The 18,979-nt window shown below is 37.7% G+C and overlaps 1 protein-coding gene across 4 annotated transcripts; it reads right to left on the bottom strand.

Moving 5' to 3' along the window:
* LOC306850673 (heterogeneous nuclear ribonucleoprotein Q-like) lies at window positions 1-18,449 on the bottom strand. 4 transcript variants are annotated; one of them, XR_013782430.1, is made up of 13 exons: window positions 18,175-18,316; window positions 15,583-15,741; window positions 13,461-13,579; window positions 11,307-11,414; window positions 11,045-11,158; window positions 10,446-10,622; window positions 10,241-10,376; window positions 8,974-9,179; window positions 5,660-5,809; window positions 5,459-5,580; window positions 3,355-3,718; window positions 1,101-1,703; window positions 355-920 (listed from the first exon to the last, which is right to left on the bottom strand). XR_013782430.1 is itself a non-coding variant. In XM_079386455.1 (12 exons), the coding sequence occupies exons 2-12, from the start codon at window positions 15,728-15,730 to the stop codon at window positions 1,665-1,667; spliced, it is 1,683 nt and encodes a 560-aa protein (XP_079242581.1). In that variant the 5' UTR covers window positions 15,731-15,741; window positions 18,175-18,449; the 3' UTR covers window positions 1-1,664. The 4 variants fall into 4 exon arrangements, 3 of the variants coding, with proteins under 3 accessions (XP_079242581.1, XP_079242580.1, XP_079242582.1); XM_079386455.1 differs by having other exon boundaries at window positions 1-1,703; window positions 18,175-18,449; XM_079386454.1 differs by lacking the exons at window positions 355-920; window positions 1,101-1,703 and having other exon boundaries at window positions 1,710-3,718.
* Between the last annotated feature and the right edge of the window lie 530 nt (window positions 18,450-18,979).

Raw genomic sequence — 18,979 nt, 5'->3', positions numbered from 1 at the left:
AAACATTTACTAGCAACTTAAGAGTGAAAATTGTTTCAAAGTAAGCTTTCAGCATTTTATTTTATTTTTTTATATCAGCGTAGAATAGCCCTGTTTGTACAAACTTGTACAAGCCTCGTTTCACACGGGCTATTTCACAAAAAAAAAAATAGTTGAGCAAACTTAAAAGTTTAAGGCAACCAGCTTCAGCAGAGTTCTCAACTTGTTTTAAGTTTATACAAAAATAAGTTGAGAAAACTCAAAAATCTGCTGACGCTGGTTGCCTTAAACCAGGGGTGCCCAACCAGCAGCACACGAAACGCCTTCATTCGCATCTTTCCAGACGACAAGATGACGACAGTGAACGGGTTTTAAGATAGAATTCAAAACCTTTATTACAAAAATAAGTTACACTCACCTCATTTTACAGTATAAAACAATTTATTTGCTGGAATGCAAAAACGTTGTTGGCCACCAACAATAGTTTAAAACTGCTCACATATCTTTTCAAAAGGTTGCAATGTTACAGCTTTATTGAGAGGGAGTTAACTGTGTACAAAACCGGTTGAATGGTTCGGTCACCTGCTTGCTAAATATGGAATATAAACTGAAGCTGCAGTATCCCTTTTTCCACAAAAACCAGTTCATCTCTTGCCTGCAAACGAACGCAAGCCTGGCGAGCGTTAATATCGCTCGCCTAAAGTCATGATTGATTATAAAACCTACATAATTCATTGCTCTTCGACTGGTGTTCGCCGTCCAGCATTGGCAGAAAAAAGGACACTGCAGGGCTTAGCAAATGCAGCGGATGCATTTGTGATGTTTAAGCCAATACAAAAGTAACATTTTATCCCAAACTATCATACAATCATACACCCAGTAACTACATAATCTGAAGAAGCAAGGCAGCTAATTCAGTTGAAAGGAGGATAAAAGCAGGGCTTGTTCCAGCTCATCATATGAGATTCATTTGCATGCCCAGTTTCACTGTTTGCAATGTCAGAGCAGCAGCGGATTGACTATATTACATTAAGAATATCTGCTGCCCTTGTGCATATTTCATAAGAAACAAGCCCTGCTCCTATGCTTTGACATGTCCCTATTTACAGTACAGGCAGGGCAGTTGAATCCTCTCTACTGAGGTAGTTAACCGACCCTTAAAAAGACAAGTTCTGAAAAGAACCACGTTCCTGGAATGCCTGACTTGTCCACGCGAGGCGGTTACACCAAAAACCGGCAGATGTTCTCTAGCCGAATCCAAGCGCTTTAGGTTAACATGGACATTCCGACAATAAAATTGTAGTTGGCACAAAAATATACATCAGCATCAAGCTCCTCTGAGCCACTTCAAACGCAGGAGTAAAAAAGAAAAAGAAAAAGAAAAAAAAAAAGTGCAAAACACATCTGAAGTATGGGGATCCTTGAGAGTCTGAACTTCAGTTCCACAATGTGGTGAGTTTAGACTATATAACTGGGGGGTAGTAGTGAGTGGGCTTATTTAGACGGGCTCCGAATGGGGAAACTGGGTGTCCAGGGTTTTGACTTGAGAACTTTATGGTATGTTGGGGGTGGCAGTATAGGAAATATGCTTCAATACAGGCTGGAACATCATTGGGTCTTTGAGTTTGCTTTAACCTTATGAACACTGGGAGCATCCGGTGTAACCCCATACAACAAGTCAGTCTTCATACTACCTGGTCAGGACCAGCCTCGACCCCCTTTCCCTGGTAAAACAAAAAACACGCATGCTTTATTCACACAAACACAAGCGGCGGTACAGAATAAGGTTCATGCAAGACCTTCACAACAAAAGCGCAGGAGATGGTGAAAATCCAGTTATCCGGGTCATCACAACATGAGAATGTTTTCAAAGAAACGTGGAGACGTCAGTGCCGCAACAAGCAGCTGACATCAATGCGTGTGCTAAAGCATGTCCAGTCGCAGGACTGATTTTGCTGAAGTGCACCTGTTACTTTCACCATTAAATCATTACATTTAAAACAAGACTCATTTACGGCGAAGCCTGGGAGACAGAATATTTACAAAAGTTTTGATTTTGCCCATGAAGTTTCCAAATGAGCCAATCTTTAGACTAGTTTTAGGATTATGATGAGTGTTAAAACAGTTTTAAAATCCTCTATTTTGAACTTTACTAGCATTAGAGTTCATAACGTTATTTCTGTGATTCATTAGAACCAGTATATTTAAATGCATAATACCTCAAAAAGCAACATTTTTCATACAAGAAAATACTATTTTAGTCTTTCTACTTGATTTACACATTTACTTCAATGTGTAAATCGTTCCCAAATTGTTTTGCATGTATTATATTACTGGTAAGTTTACATGATTTAATATTCATCCTTTTGTCCGAGTTTATGTAGTAAAAACATGCTAGGGGTTTTTTTAACTAGATGTTTACTGTTTTTACTCAGTTTTGCATTTATAGTCTAATCTGCTAAAATGGTTGTTTTGATTAGGGAAAGGCACATCTAAGTAATTTCAGAGCAATTCTAGTCCTGCACCAAAAATTTACACTTTTTTTTTTTTTTTTTTTTTTTTAACCAAACTGATAAAAGGTTTTCATTTTGAAAATCTGAACACCAAAAACAAAGTTAAACAATCAACCACTAATCATTTAACAACCAACACTTAAAAACTGACTTGTATATAAACATTTAAGTTGTACTTAAGACGTTTTAACAATATAAGTTTTTTTTTTTTTATCGATTTTGTTGAAACAAAAGGGCTGGAAAATGGTGTGCTGAAAACAGCATAGACTAAAAGATGTCGGTTCATCAAAATGAAGGTTGATAAATTACAAATCTATGTTCACCTGGTGTAGTTTATCCATGTTTTGTGCATGAAATAGACACTCGCACATTCAAAACGGAGAAGCGCTTATTAAACATCACCATTTTGGTCAATGATTTCTGCTCTCTAAAGTGGTTTTAGCCAATACTGAAAATTAACTATGGTGCATCACCAGCAAATACTCAAATATAACACCTGAACAAGACAGATGTTTAAGCTATATCGCTCAGACCCAAGCACAGCTTGTGCTACAGTTGAGTACTTCTTGAAGACATTTTGCATATGCAGAAGTCAAAAAATATATCAGTGTACATAAGTGCCGTGAATTTCCAGGAATGAAAGAGCAGAAAGTGCAAACCTTTGGTCCGTTTCGTCCACAAGGTGCCTTGCATATGTAAGCAATATGAAAAGGAGGGGAAGGAAAAAACAAACGCCCAAAACATGTATTTTGATCACTATGTCCTTTGTCAAATTTGACTTAAAATGAGTGCACATCTAGCCTAGAGCGCTTCAAAACCTCCTGCCAACACTCCAGGAATGCTCCACCCACACATCACGTACCACTCGACATCTCTGCTGGACGCCTCCTCTGGACCCCCGGCCGCCTCGGCTGGACCCCAGACCCATGCGCTGAGAGAAACCGGCCCGTCCTCTGCTGCCGGTGGAGCCGCGGCCCCTGGACAGTGTGGGGCACCGGGCTCCTCTGCTGCCTCTTCCTCTGACGTGAGCGTGAAAGTCATCGTAGCCGTAGTAGGGGTCGTCGTATCCGCCTCTGTAGTTGTGATAGTCATAGCCGTAGTAATCGTAATAATCTTCATAGCTGTAATAGTCGTGGGGATACGAATAACCTCCTCTAGGGCCTCGTCCTCTTGCTCTCGTCGGGGGATGCATATGTGGCGGCCCGTAGTAATAATACTCATCATACCTGAAACACATGCACATGTTTACAATCCATATACAACCATTCAAGAGTCTGAGTGTATCAGCACTGGTTGGTCACACCTCAAATCTGAAAAAGACTCGACAAATGGCCGTGTAAAGCTGGAAAAGTGGGCAAGTAAAGGGGAGACAACAGCAAATAAAAGACCTACAACACTTACACACTATATGTGACCCTGGACCACAAAACCAGTCATAAGGGTACATTTTTTAAAATTGAGATTTATACATCCGCTGAAAGCTGAATAAATGTTAGGAGAGGACAATATTTGGCCGAGATGCAGCTATTTGAGAATCTGAGGGTGTAAAAAAAAATCTGAATATTGAGAAAATCTCCTTTAAAGTTGTCCAAATTAAGTTTTTAGCAATGCATATTACTAATCAAAAATTAGGTTGTGATATATTTACAGATCTTTACTTATCCTAATGATTTTTGGCATAAAAGAGAAATGTATAATTTTGATCCATACAATGTATTGTTGACTATTGCTACAAACATACCTGTGCTACTGATGATGTTTTGTGCTGCAGGGTCACATATAGGAGTCTCTAATGATTATTAAAATGTGATTGAGAAAAACAGCTGGGGTCACTTTGCTATATTTGATCCGCCAGTCTTTTTTGGCTCATATAGTCTAATATAGTGAGAATATAAAGGAAAAACAGCTCAGTTTTATTCTGAGACGCAAACTGAGCAAAAATATGCAATTTGGTGCAATGCTGATATTCATATGATGAACCTCTGATGCTTGCAATGTAAAACAATGAGATCTTCATAACAGTATAGCACAGGGATCGGCAACCTTTTGGGCATGAAGTGATATTTTACATTTTTGGGGTTAACCACTGTGCCAATAACCTCACCCCCAAATGCATGCTGTATTTATACAGTACATAAGCATTTTCAAATGTTCAGATAAAAATCTATATTTGATTATCATACATACATAGTTTCTGAAGCATTTTTTAATAAATCGGAGATACACAGAAACATTCAGCTCAGAAACTTGTCTGCACCGTGACTGATTCGCTGTATTATATCTCTCAGCAACGAGAAAATTCCTGTTTCTGAAATAACTGAACTCAGCTTCATTGTGTAGAGAAAGACACAGATGCAGATAAATCACACAAGCAACTTACATCTCTCTCTCTCAAAATGCCCATATTTGAGAAAAAGTGGAGTAGTTTGCATCATTGGATATAACTGTCAGTCATTTAACATTTCTATCATAAAACAGTTGACATATTAAATGATTTGCAACTTTCATTTTAGCTCGTTAAACTGATGCTTCAGGCTGGAATTTGCGCTCTGCTTCTGTGAACGGTAAACCTCGCCTACTTTGATTTGATTGGCCTCTCATCTCAGTCATTTCACGTGCATATGTAGACTAGCGCAGGTTCATTCTCACACTTTAATAGTATTTATAGATCCTAATGGGCTTTGTAACCATGAGGAATGATTACCCAAAATCTACATCGGTATGCAGTTTTCCCTGTTGCTCACGTGCCAGTGATTATCCCTCATTTGTTATGCCATAGGTTGCCAACCCCTGGTATAGCAGATACTTGCATAAAATTAAATTATAAGTAATAGTGCATTAGTTACTATGGACTTTTGCGCTGTATTTTATGTCATTTTTAGACCTCGAGAGCATTGTTGTGCTATATTTCTCCATGTGTGTTCGTGGGGAGTTAGTTATGTGACAAAGCTCATAAATCGCCTTACATTTGAGTTTTAGCAGCTTGTCTCTGGGCCTTTCGCTCTTTCCTTTTCTGATCAGGTGGCTTTGCAAAGACGATTTCAATTTGTTCCCCTTCCAAATCCTTCCCGTGCATTTCAGCTAGAGCCTGCAGAAAAAACACTGGTTAAAATCTGTGCAAAAATTACCAGTAACCTCTCAAATGATGCAGAGGAAGAGATAATTACCTTAACAGCACTATCTCGCTCTTCAAAGTGGATGAAGGCGTAGTCTTTAAGCTTTTTAACCCTTTCCAGTTTGCCAAACTTACAGAACGTCTTCTCCAGAAGCTCTTCCGTTACTGTGCTGGCCAGGTTTCTTACAAAGAGGACTTTGACCTACACAATACATGCAAACAAATATTATCAGTATAAACTTGACCATTTATAATTCAAGGCTCTGCCATCAAATCTCATTTAACACACAGGAAACACATTTTGCATAAAGAAAAATAAATTTTTAAATGTTTCCACATTTAACATTTGCATAAGCACAAACTACCTTCAAATTGAAACTCATTCTCATTGTTGTAACGCGTTCAGTGTAAAGATTGTGTAATCTTCATTCTCAATTATTCTCATTCTAACTTCACAGCTACACAGATAATCAACCTTAAGCTGCTTGACTAATATCATCACTATAGATTTTATGCACTTACATTAGTTAGAAAGTCTTCTCTAATTACTATAATGCTAAATACAAGATTACAAAATCATTAAGTCATCTACAGCTGACAAAGTTGTATTTTTCTTTAGGCTATGTTTCGCTATTACTCATCGATAATTTGAGCCTGTAATCTTTTGTGACTGCACACTTAAGGTCCCATATTGTACACCTTTCTGGAGTTTTATTTTAGGTTTTGATGTCCTTAAGAATATATATTTGCGGTATAAGTACCAAAACCCATCTCAATATATTTTTACACCTGTCTAATTAATATTCATGAGCCTCTGTTCTGATTGGCCTGTTGTTTTCTGAGTGACGCACGGCCAGGCCAACCACAGGTAACTAGTTAGGGCCGACGTCACAATTACTTCACCGAGCTGGAAGCAAAACAAAGGGAAAACTGGAGGCGGCCCATTCAAACCAGCGCAGATTCGTCTACATAAGGAGCTTAAAATATCATACGAACTACGGCTCTGTGCAGTAATTCCCGCTCCATTTGAAAGCAGGTGATGGTGATTTACTGCAAATCACTGAACCGGCTTTACTGACGAGATGCGCATGATAATCGAATTCGATTAATTGCACAGCCCTAGTGCGTCTAAAGATTTCTTGCATCTCACGACTATGTCGTGTATGAAATAACGTCTGTGTGAATGCGTGTAAAACAACAAACTGATGATTTATATGCTTAATCATTTGTAATTGTACAGTGGTGTGAAAAAGTGTTGGCCCCCTTCCTGATTTTTTTGCATGTTTGTCCCACTTTAATGTTTCAGATCAAACAAATTTAAATATTAATCAAAGATAACAAGTAAACACAACATGCAGTTTTTGAATGAAGTTTTTTTATTATGAAGGGAAAACAAAATCCAAACCCACATGGCCCTGTGTGAAAAAGTGCTTGCCCCCTAAACCTAATAACTGGTTGGGCCACCCTTAGCAGCAACAACTGCAATCAAGCGTTTGTGATAACTTGCAATGAGTCTGTTACAGCGCTGTGGAGGGATTTTGGCCCACACATCTTGGCAGAATTGTAATTCAGACACATTGGATCATCACACCATCACACTACCACCACCATATTTTACTGTTGGTATGATGTTCTTTTTCTGAAATGCTGTGTTACTTTTACGCCAGATGTAATGGGACACACACACCTTCCAAAAAGTTCAACTTTTGTCTCGTCAGTCCACAGAGTATTTTCCCAAAAGTCTTGGGGATCAAGATGTTTTCTGGCAAAACTGAGACGAGTCTTTATGCTCTTTTTGCTCAGCAGCGGTTTTCGTCTTGGAACTCTGCCATGCAGGCCATTTTTGCCCAGTCTCTTTCTTATGCTGGAGTCATGAACACTGACCTTAACTGAGGCAAGTGAGGCCTGCAGTTCTTTAGATGTTGTTGGGGGGTCTTCTGTGACCTCTTGGATGAGTTGTCGCTGCGCTCTTGGGGTAATTTTGGTCGGCCGGCCACTCCTGGGAAGGTTCACCACTGTTCCACGTTTTCTCCATTTGTGGATAATGGCTCTCAATGTGGTTCGCTGGAGACCCAAAGCTTTAGAAATGGCTTTATAACCTTTTCCAGACTGATAGATCTCAATTACTTTCTTTCTCATTTGTTCCTGAATTTCTTTGGATCTCAACATGAGCAGCTTTTGAGGATCTTTTGGTCTACTTCACTTTGTCAGGCAGGTCCTATTGAAGTGATTTCTTGATTGCGAACAGGTGTGGCAGTAATCAGGCCTGGGTGTGGCTAGAGAAACTGAACTCAGGTGTGATGAACCAGTTATGTTTTAACAGTACACTTTTTCACACAGGGCCATGTGGGTTTGGATCTTGTTTTCCCTTCATAAAAAAACCCCTTCATTTAAAAACTGCATGTTGTGTTTACTTTACATTTAAATTTGTTTGATGATCTGAAACATTAAAGTGTGACAAACATGCAAAAAACAAAAAATCAGGAGGGGGGTGAACACTTTCACACCACTGTATATACATTGTTGTGATTAATTGTGGCTGGAATAATAATGTAGCTGTAAAAATAGTTGACTGCTGAAGTTGAAATATATTTACATCATCGTGACTAGATAGACACGGTGAGCTTGTCTTTTACTATACACATGTTAGACGTGATCCACCTCATAGTCACAGTTCTGTCAGATCGTCCGTCCTTTGAGTGAGTGTGTAACGTTACAGGTTGGCAGATCTGGTTTCGACCGTTAAAGTGAACCTTTTCGACATGTTTCCGTGTTGTTGTTGTGCAGCAATGGCATAAAGGCAATGCTGTCTGGGGGTTTGGCAAAAGGACAGTGGGTGGGTGCTCAGGATGGTGACTCAGTATTTCGGATGTCACATTTTTAAGGAAGTCACAAGGGCTTGTGAAAAGGCACAGCTACATTACGCAGGCTGTGTGCACTTTACTGTGGACTGATTGTTTTGAAACTTATATGGTAGTTACATAGCCCCTAGACCTCTGTTATCATGAAAAAAAGCCAGGAAATTTCAGTTTTGACAATATGGGACCTTTAAAGATTTAAAAACATCAAGTCTGAAGACAAAGCCATTTGTTTTTTTATTTCTCAGAATTAAGGAATGTACTGTATGCGTTACATTATGCAACCATGCAAGTGAACAAACCCACAGATAGAGATGATATCAGGTGAAAACTGACATGCTAAATTCAGAAGTGTGTTTAGTTTTTTTTGGTATCAACCATATTTCCAAAAAAACATGCATACTGAGATACGTCATAAAATTACTCTTTGATATATACACTTTTGGGCTTATCGGCACCCACACCTAATCTAGTGTTGCACTAGTGCTGTTCGTGGAAAACAACGTACCTTAGCCATGACTTCAGGGTCGGGGTCTTCTATGGGATCGGCCCATTCTACCGTCACCACATTCCCCCAAACCTTCACTTTGCCGCTCATTAATCTACGCCGCGCCTGGGCTGCCGTTTTATGATCCTCGTACTCTAAGAAGCAGAAGCCGCGATTCTTCTTTTTGTCATCAGGCTGATGATATAAGATGACGTCGTTCAAGCCCTCTGTTGAGATTAAGGATAGAAAATTTCAGGAAAACTGATGTTTGTTTTGACAAATACATCAAACACTTGCCTCTTCAGTTAATCAAAAAAACCCTGACAAATTCACAAGCAGATATGCAGTTCTTTGGAATATAGTTTCAGCAACAAACTGACAAACTTCATCACTACTGACAAGTTTATTTTTACTTTTTCAAATGAACTAAATACAAATAATTTACAAAAGTAAAAAAAAAAAATATGATTCTGGAATTGTTATTGAATTGTGAAGCATTGTGTATTTATCCATGTGCATTGATCATTTTAGATGTATTTTTATTAGTGCGGTCAAATGATTAAATCGCATCCAAAATAAAAGTTTCTGTTTACATAACATATGAAAGTACTGTTTATATTTGTTATGTATATATAAATACACAGACATGCATTCATATATTTAAGAAAAGTGTTGTTTATATACTATAGTTTATATAAATTATATGAATATAAATATACATGTAAATGTTTTCAAAATATATAATGTATGTGTGTGTATTTATATATATATAATAATATACACAGTACACACATTGTGAACAAAAACTTAACCTTTTGACAGCACTCATTTTTATATTTCCTTCGCACCAACCTTTCATAAACAAATATTTTGTTAAAATAGAGAAAACTAAAACAGACAGGTTGGTCCCGTGCATGTACATATGCACAATATAAAGTGTGCTTCGTCTTTGCATAAGCAAAAACTCAATTTTTCACATTAAAATTGATATAATAAAATGATGAAATTACGATCTAAACAACAAATCCTCATCAGAGAGCTTGTTTTTATCATTACTGTAACAAATATGAGCATCCTCTATACTAGAAAATAACAGACCCCTTCTTTCTTATTTGAGAAAAAAAAAGAATTGTGATTTAAGATGAAAGCTGAGAAGTTTCTTCCAGCGCAAATAGAAAAACCAATCGCAAACCACTGGTCATGATAATCTGTAAAAGCAGCGTGTCAGTCCGTTTCTAATGCACACATATATACGAGCATCTCAACAGTTAACACCACCAACTCTTACCAGTAACTTTGGCAAACTCCTCCATGATCTTCTCCTTAGTTTTGCTCTTGGGGATGGACCCCACAAACAGACGATTGTTGGCAACAGAGATGCACACACCGATGTGTTTCCCAGGGCGAATTTCATTGTTGTTACACTGCAGGAAAGATTACAATCAGAATCCAAAAGACCGCAGGTGGATAGAAACAAGCAGGCAATCACTTACGAGTTTGACGGCTTGCTGAGCAGCCTCTTTAGTGCAGAAGGTGATGAAGGCGTATCCTCGGTTCAGCCCGCTGAGCGGGTCCATCATCAGACGCAGATCCCAGATGGGTCCGGCTTTCTCAAACAGAGGGACTAGCTCATCTTCAAAGAGATCTCTCGGGATCTTTCCCACAAAAATCTATGAGCGTTTGAGGAAAGAATATCAGCCACAGTATACAGAGAGATGTGCATAAAAATCTTAAAATAATTAATTGACTAGTGTTAAAACACTGCAAATTAATTCCCCTTTCCTGCAGTAGGCAATAATGAGATATATTGTCAATCACCTAAAACTCACTATGCAAATGCAAGTGACGGCACTGTGAACATGATATTGATATGATACAGTATGCTTTAAGGTCAAGCCAAACGCAATACTTTCATTATTTAGCAGTCTAATTTGGGTTTTTATGCAAGCTCCAGTTGAGTGTTTTAATGAACTGATTAATGTGTCTGAGAAGTAGATGACATACAATGCATTTTGACAGCTTCAAAACACAATCGAACCCTAGTGCAGAATAAAAGACATCAGTCACTCACACAAACGACTACAGCACTAACCTCTGTGCCGACGGTGGGCTGAACTCCAGCATGGGTCGACCCTGGAGGAGGACCGCCATACTTGCGCTGGCCTGTCGTCACATCAAGTGTATAGCCAGTTCTCTCCAGCAAAGCCTGTGAAGTAGAACATAAAAACACTTGACTGACTGCCAGACAGTTACTGGATCAACAGAAAAGCAGCAACACAAACAACTATATAGAACGAACAATAGACAGACATGCAGAACTGAAAAAACCTGACTGACTGGCTGTATAGACTTACTTTGATTTTGGCCTCATCTGGTCCTTTAGTGGAGTCTGACACTTTGGTCCCCTGTTTCTCCCTCTGCCTGTACGTCTTCATCACTCCACAGAGGAAGGCACTTTTATTCTGTTCAAAACATTAGCAATGGGTGAGCAGGTGTGCTTGTGCGCCTACAAGTGCATGGAAATAAAAACCAGGGCTCGACAATAAGGACAGATCAGTGGCCCGGGACAGCTGACTACTGCATCATAAACAGCTGAAAACCAGATGTGTGTCAGGATATTAGAGCTGTGCATTAGACAAATGACAAATCACTCATTTAACCAAATAACTTTAATAATTGACATTTCATTTATGCATTGAAGATTGTTATTTTACATAGGATTACTACATTTCTTTGCCTGAATATTAATGGAAAAACTGTTTTTTTTTTTATTTCACTAGAATTACATTTTAAAATTATCTCAAATGTTTTGTATATTTTTATTTAACGCCATGTTTTCATGGCAAAAACAATTTAAAAAATACAAGTAAAAAATACAATAAAATCTAACCTGTTGGTATCTAACTAATTACATGTGACAATTAACTGATCTAATTAATTGTGATTTTAACAGTACGATATGCATAATTGACAATTGATATAAATGGGAAAAGCATCAAATAGACATTACAAAAAAGAGCTTTAGAAAGACTTTATTTTTTTTGGGTGAACTGTCCCTTTAATTAGTTTTTATTAAAAAGGTTTTTCTTTTTTATTAAAATGGAAATATGAAATTATTTTTTAATGACGTGATACTCTAAAATAAGAAACTAAAACTACCAGTAGATGGTAGTAAATGTCTTAAGTCAGATTCATCAATTCTTTCAAATGGCTGATTCATTCAGGAATGATATAAAAGATGAATGAGCACAACAGCACACAGAAAGTTATAGATGCATACTGCGGTAGTAAACAAAGAAATTTATAGAATACAATTTAGGTATGCAACATTGCAGGACCAACATGTTTAAACAACTGCAATGTGACAGTAGTTCAATAAAAAAAAAAAAGTTATAATGAAGTGACTTACATTTAAGACACAATATTGACTGTTTTTGCTCAATTTCACTGATGAAAATAGTTCCAATCAAAGCCACAGCAGAACTATTTTGTGTCTCTGAGCAACACAGCAGTGTTTCGTTACCGAACGAACCGTTTTTGAACGAATCAAGTGAGTCAATGATTCAGTTACCCATTCATGAAGACAGTAGTCACTTGCCTCTTTCTGAACGAATCAGCCGTTTGAATGAATCTGATGTCTAAACGACTCAGTCATTTGCCCCCACAGACTGGTTTGGTTTCATATTCAAAACTATCATTGCATTTTCCCCAACATTTCTTATTTGTATCTAATAAAATTCCTTATGCATTCGAAATGTTGCAGTGTAAATGCATTTATGGCACCGCAGCTTCATCAAACAGACTGTGTTAATGTATCTAATGCCACTTCAGATGCAGCTTCTGTGTTTCCTGCAGCAGAAAGATGGAGTTTGTTGATACTGATTTCATTTGAATGGCAAAAGCTCTACAGTTTCTTATTATAACTGAATTAATTGGAACAATGTAAGAATTTGATGTAAACGATGACATTTATTAAGGTTAGCGAAAAAATGACAATAAGAAACATGGTGGGAAATTACATCTGTTTTGTTAAATACAGCAACTCCTTGTCAGTTAATTGTTATTTCTACCTTTCACAGAGCACTTTATTTCCAAAGTTGTTTAAATAAGAGAGCATCTGTAACTTTGTCCAGATTGGGGGAATTGTAATGTTTAATATTTTTTTTATTATGTATTTTTTTTTGCATTAAAAATTGAGTATAGGTTTTTGTTTGTATATACTGTCAATTATAGTTTTTGGAATCGGCCAAGAAAACTGCAATTGGTGCATCTCTAATTTTAATCCATGCTCCAAGCTATTTTAAGTATTATGATTTACAGATCTCAATTAAAGAGACATCATAACAAAATAAAGAATGAGTACTAAAATAAATTATTAAACGTCCTTATAACCAAAGAAAGTGTGACTGTTACGAAGCATCAGTAAAGCATTACCAAAAATAAACTGAAACGCAAGCACTCTCAGTATTCGGTGCGCGACTGCATTAGTTTGGTCTTCTCAAACATACCTGAACATGCGACAGGTCGCTGTCTTTAAACTGCAGGAGAACCTGCAGTGCACCTTCTTCATTGAACTCTTTCAGAGCTTCAATCGCTCGATCATCGAGATCGCTGTGAGACACGAGTCCTGCACAAAAACACATACTTAACACTTCAAACTGTTAATACATTCACCTTCACTGGATGTTATCAGACACAATTTTAAAATCCCGATGAAAGACGTGATCTGAACTACTGCAGTGCTTTCCCCAATTGATGTCATGTGTAATTTGACAGTAGAGCAGAGCCATTGACTGCATCTCATAGACACAGCGCTTTATGAGCGTTAATCATCTAATCACGAGCATCTGCTGTCATTGTTCCTGCATGTGTGCATTTGGCAGCGTGCTTCCTCTGACGCCAGACAAGGAGAACTCGTGTTGGCGGTTTGATTTGTTCTTAAGTTTCAGATCACAGTCCATGCAAAATAAGTAATCAGATACAATATTCACACTTTTACCTACTTAAAACCATTACTGGCTCCGTCAATATTATATGACATGGTGAGTGTTTACAAATAACAGCCATTCATGGCATTACAGTAGCATACATTCAACAGGACAACACACCGGCTTTAATGATCTGTTTGCATCAATAACAGTGTAACAATTTCAGAAAGGGATAGTTCACCAAACATTTTACTCACCCTCAAGTTTTTCTAAACCTGCATGAGTTTCTTTCTTCTGTTGAACATAAGATATTGAATAATGTGGGCAACAAAACTATTGTTGGTCCACATTGACTTCCAGAGTATGGAAGAAAAAAATACTATGGAAGTCAATAAAGACCAGAAACTGTTCGGTTACCCACATACTTCAAAACATAATCTTTCGTGTTCAGCAAATTAAATATATTCATACAAGTTTAAAATGAAATGAGTGCGAGTAACTGACAGAATTTTAATTTTTGGGTGCACTATCCCTTTAACAGACAGCCCAAAACACAGATGTGTATTCATGGGTTTTCATCCATTTCAAACATATAGACCTCAAAAAACCTTAACATATATCCAAAAACTATACTTAGTTTTTGAACAGGTGTATGCATCTATATTTGGTTATTGGGCATTAGTTAGTGCCAGTAGTAAAGTAAAATAAAGGTTTGCTGTAGCTCAAACAGAATACGGTGCTAGCAATACCAAGGTCATGGGTTCGGTTATGAGGGGAAAAATAGGCAGTGGCTATTTACAAAAGTTCAAATAGCAATGGATCCTATTTACACTGTTAAAATAGCAAGATTTTCTGCTATTTATACTACTTCTTGCAAATAGTGGCAATTATCTGCACCTCAGTATTGTAGTACATTATAAAACAGTACGTAATAATAATTATTGAGTGTAAATTATAGTTTTAATTCAAATTATTAAAAGGATGCCACCTTATTGGGACAATAAAGCCCTCTCTACACCTACCCTAAACCTACCAGATACTTTATTTTCAACTTTTTGATTATTTCCTTCATTTTTATTGAAAATGCATTTCTGATGCGATAGATTTGAAAAGTGTCGATCGCATCAAAAAGCACGCGCCTAACCATCTACACCACTGAAACAGATGTTTAATGAGCGTCTTTATTCAGTGTTGACTGTCCCAATCACACGTTAGTGGGCGGAGTTACTGTAGTGTAATAGCCTGTGCCAACAAGGGGGGCTATTTGCACCTAGTGTAAATAGACACTCCAGGAAAAATAATATACTTGAATGCACTCATACTTGAAGACACTTTGAATACAACTTCCAGCAAATGCGTAAATGTTTAATATTCAAAGTTGTGAAACATGCCACTAACAAACTGCACAATACAGAACTGAAGGTTCTTTACTGGCATTGATGGCTCCACAATTTAACATCCACAGAACCTTCCAAATCCATAAAAGGTTCTTATAGTGGAAAAACATTCTTTAGATTATTAAAATGTTCTACTAACACACTCAAACAAAAATGGTTCTTTTTATTCAACTCTTGACTGAGAGGTCCTTTGGGGAACCAAAAATGATTCCTCCATTCCTCCGTTTCAAGCATGACTGTAAACACCCCCCCTTTTGGAAGCTTTATTGCAACATGCAATCGTATGAAGATGTGTAACGTCTCACCTGCTATGTAAATCTCATCTAGTTTGACTGCAACTTTTCTAGGTAAGCCGGCGTCTAGTAGCGTCTGGAAGTGCTCTGAATGGGTAACCGCCACTGAAGACTCCACTGGTTCATCCGTACCATTTCCATTTATATGCTCCGTGGCCATGTCTCCGGGACCTGTGCAGATGTAAGGGGCCAAATTAATCCAAAACTGGGTCAAAGTTGAGCGATCTGGAGCCTGCCGGCTGTCTTCATCACCACGGAAGTAGAGAGATGCAGAAACACTGCAGGACAAACTTGATTTTATTTACTGTAAGCAGTGTTTAATAAACAGTATTTGTTTACTCCATTATTATAATGCAATATGCATACAGTATTTATTAGAATACAGATAATCTGTCAAACAATTGGATTTTTAAATAACAGCCATTCTTAAGAATCAAATAAGAAAGATTTAATTAAACACATCCTGAAACAAAATAATTAGCAACCATTACGACTTTAAAACAACCTTGCATGATTAAACGTATCATAAACATGACAAATTGTTTATTACTCTCTATATTCTTAAAGCACAGCTTTTAAATTGATCATAGTCATTAGGCAAGTCAAAACACAGAAATAATTAAATTGTTAATGCATATCAATTATCACACTAATAAAATCTGTATCAGTCAGTCCTAAAAAATAAATAATCAATATCTAGTTTTTGACCTCATAATTGGAGATTACATGGGATTTTACACATTAAAACTCATTTCACATCACAGCAAGATTTGTCAATAAGTGACGGCAAAAATGTTGATGTCAAGTGAACATTACTATGTATTACTTCCTCATATCTCACTATTCACAGACAACTGTAAGACAAGCATTTTCAATATATTGTGGTTTGTTTGAATATCACAGCCAGCCTGACAATGAGCCAATCATTGCTTTGGGGGCGGGGCAATCCATTCATCTGACCAATGGCAGAAAACATGCTTGATAACAGCCATTTCTGCTATTTAGTCTGGTGATGCTGTGCCACAGAAATGACCCTTCACTTATCAACTGTAACCAGTTACAGCACTTAAAATATCCACTTTAAATTCATTTCATACTCTGCACTTTTAAATCTAACATCTTGCTGCTGAAAACAACCCAACAGAAAACATTATGCACAGACTGAATCAAGCCCATGTACTGAATTACTCCCAATAACTGTTAGTTTCTATAGCATCGATGTCATTACTGAACAAGTACTGTGAAAGTACCATGGTACAGAGATGGTCCTACATGATACCATGGTAATGAACGATTGCCACCAATATATCAGCTGCTTTCTGTCATATTGAGGCATTGGCTCACAGCACTGCCTGCTATATATATATATATATATATATATATATATATATATATATATATATATATATATATATATATATATAATAAGATGTGATAATGTGAGAAATGTTGAAGGTGTCTGAATAAATGTATGTGTAACTTTTATATTTTATATATATACACATAGAATAGATCGAATAGGAAAAGAATAGAGAAAGCTAGTGTAAGAGGCTTTTTAAAATATAACAAATAGACAGATAAAATAGAATTAGAGCGTGCTACAGTAAGAGGGTCAAATACAGTACTTGTTATTAATTAATTAGGTGTAGCATATATTTACGCTCAATTATCATCAACAATATAACGTTACTCAATCATACAGAAATGCAATTGTATTGCTCAGTCAGTTCTGTAGACATCAGCACTCTCGAATCGAAATTAATTCTATTAATATGGCATTTACACCGTATTTCTACTATCTCAGCCTGCTATCATCAATGGAATATGTACAATCGTAAGTGTATGAAGACAATAGCATCATGTGCTGTATCTGCTCGCGCATTTCATCACTCAGACCTCCACGTGTTCCGCCGGAGGAATCATTCCCGCTTCACGAGCGACACGAAACGGCCATTTCTGTCTCAAAACCAGCGCGATTTACAAACCCCCGACGCATTAATCACTTTATTAAATAATGTGACCGAACCCGTGTATTAACAGACCGCGTGATTTATTTAACCAGCTGATTTCTCGACAAACGTTGTCATTCCGCTTCAAACAGCGGCCGTGTCTCTTTGTTGTGTCAGATGCTGAATAACAAGGGCACACTCACTAGGCCACATGAGCTACGTGGACAGTCTGCGCTCTAATAAAGCCTGTTCTCTGCACCTCACACGAGCCTTTCTGACAAACTACACACAAAGAACACACGAACACTTTCACTGGAAACTTTAGTCACGGTTGGCTGTGTTCAGTGTGTTTGACAGTGTGTGTGTGAGAGTGTGTATGTGTGTGTGAGAGACTGTGTGTGTGTGTGTGTGTGTTTGGGGAGGAGGGGGCGACATCGTGTTTGATCCGCCAGCAAACAACAACAACCACACCATGACTTTACCACGCTACTCCAACAGTGTACGAGCACAGAAAGCGAACAATATTCGGTGAATTCCGCCTAAATGTTTGAGAATGAGCCGCGTGCGCCGCCACAGAAGCCGGTCTACAGAAGCATCACCTCACCGCGAACACAACCGACTCCGCGCCGGAAATCTCAAGAGAACGTTCTCATACCTGTCCGTTAATATCTTGGATTATGTTGGGATAAATCCAGAGGGAAATGTACTGAAAGAGGATAAAGTGGCCAAATCCCGCCGTGTCTGCTATCTCGCTCTTTTCAATAGGTCTGGTGCAAAATGGCGGCGAAACTCATGCCGCGGGAGTTTTTTTTCCGCTTCCGGTTGCACGGGGTTTCTCACGCAGCTATTGGAGGGCTCACATTACAGCGACTGCGCTCGGTGCTGTCTCGCTACCTACTGAGTACTGCGCTGTATGCTGCTTAATGCACTGTTTTATTTCATTTTTAACTTACACTGGGTTTCTAGCTGACTGAATACTGCACATAATGTGTTGCATACAACCTAGAACTTTTTTTTAAAATAAGGTGTATCTCAAATCGCATGCTTATATGCACTATTCTGTGACGGTTTGTAGTACAAGGTGTCAGAAATCTCACACATTTGGCACATGAAGTTTGCAATGTTGGAAAGTGCATAGTGTATACGTGCATAGTGTATAAGTGCATAGTGTATACGTGCATAGTGTATAAGTGTATAGTGTATACGTGCATAGTGTATACGTGCATAGTGTATAAGTGTATAGTGTATACGTGCATAGTGTATACGTGCATAGTGTATAAGTGCATAGTGTATACGTGCATAGTGTATAAGTGTATAGTGTATACGTGCATAGTGTATACGTGCATAGTGTATAAGTGTATAGTGTATACGTGCATAGTGTGTAAGTGCATAGTGTGTAAGTGCATAGTGTATAAGTACATAGTGTATACGTGCATAGTGTATAAGTACATAGTGTATAC

The sequence above is a fragment of the Barbus barbus genome, assembly GCF_936440315.1.
Source record: "Barbus barbus genome assembly, chromosome: 30".
Taxonomy (NCBI): domain Eukaryota; kingdom Metazoa; phylum Chordata; class Actinopteri; order Cypriniformes; family Cyprinidae; genus Barbus; species Barbus barbus.
This window is presented reverse-complemented; position numbering and strand designations above follow the sequence as displayed.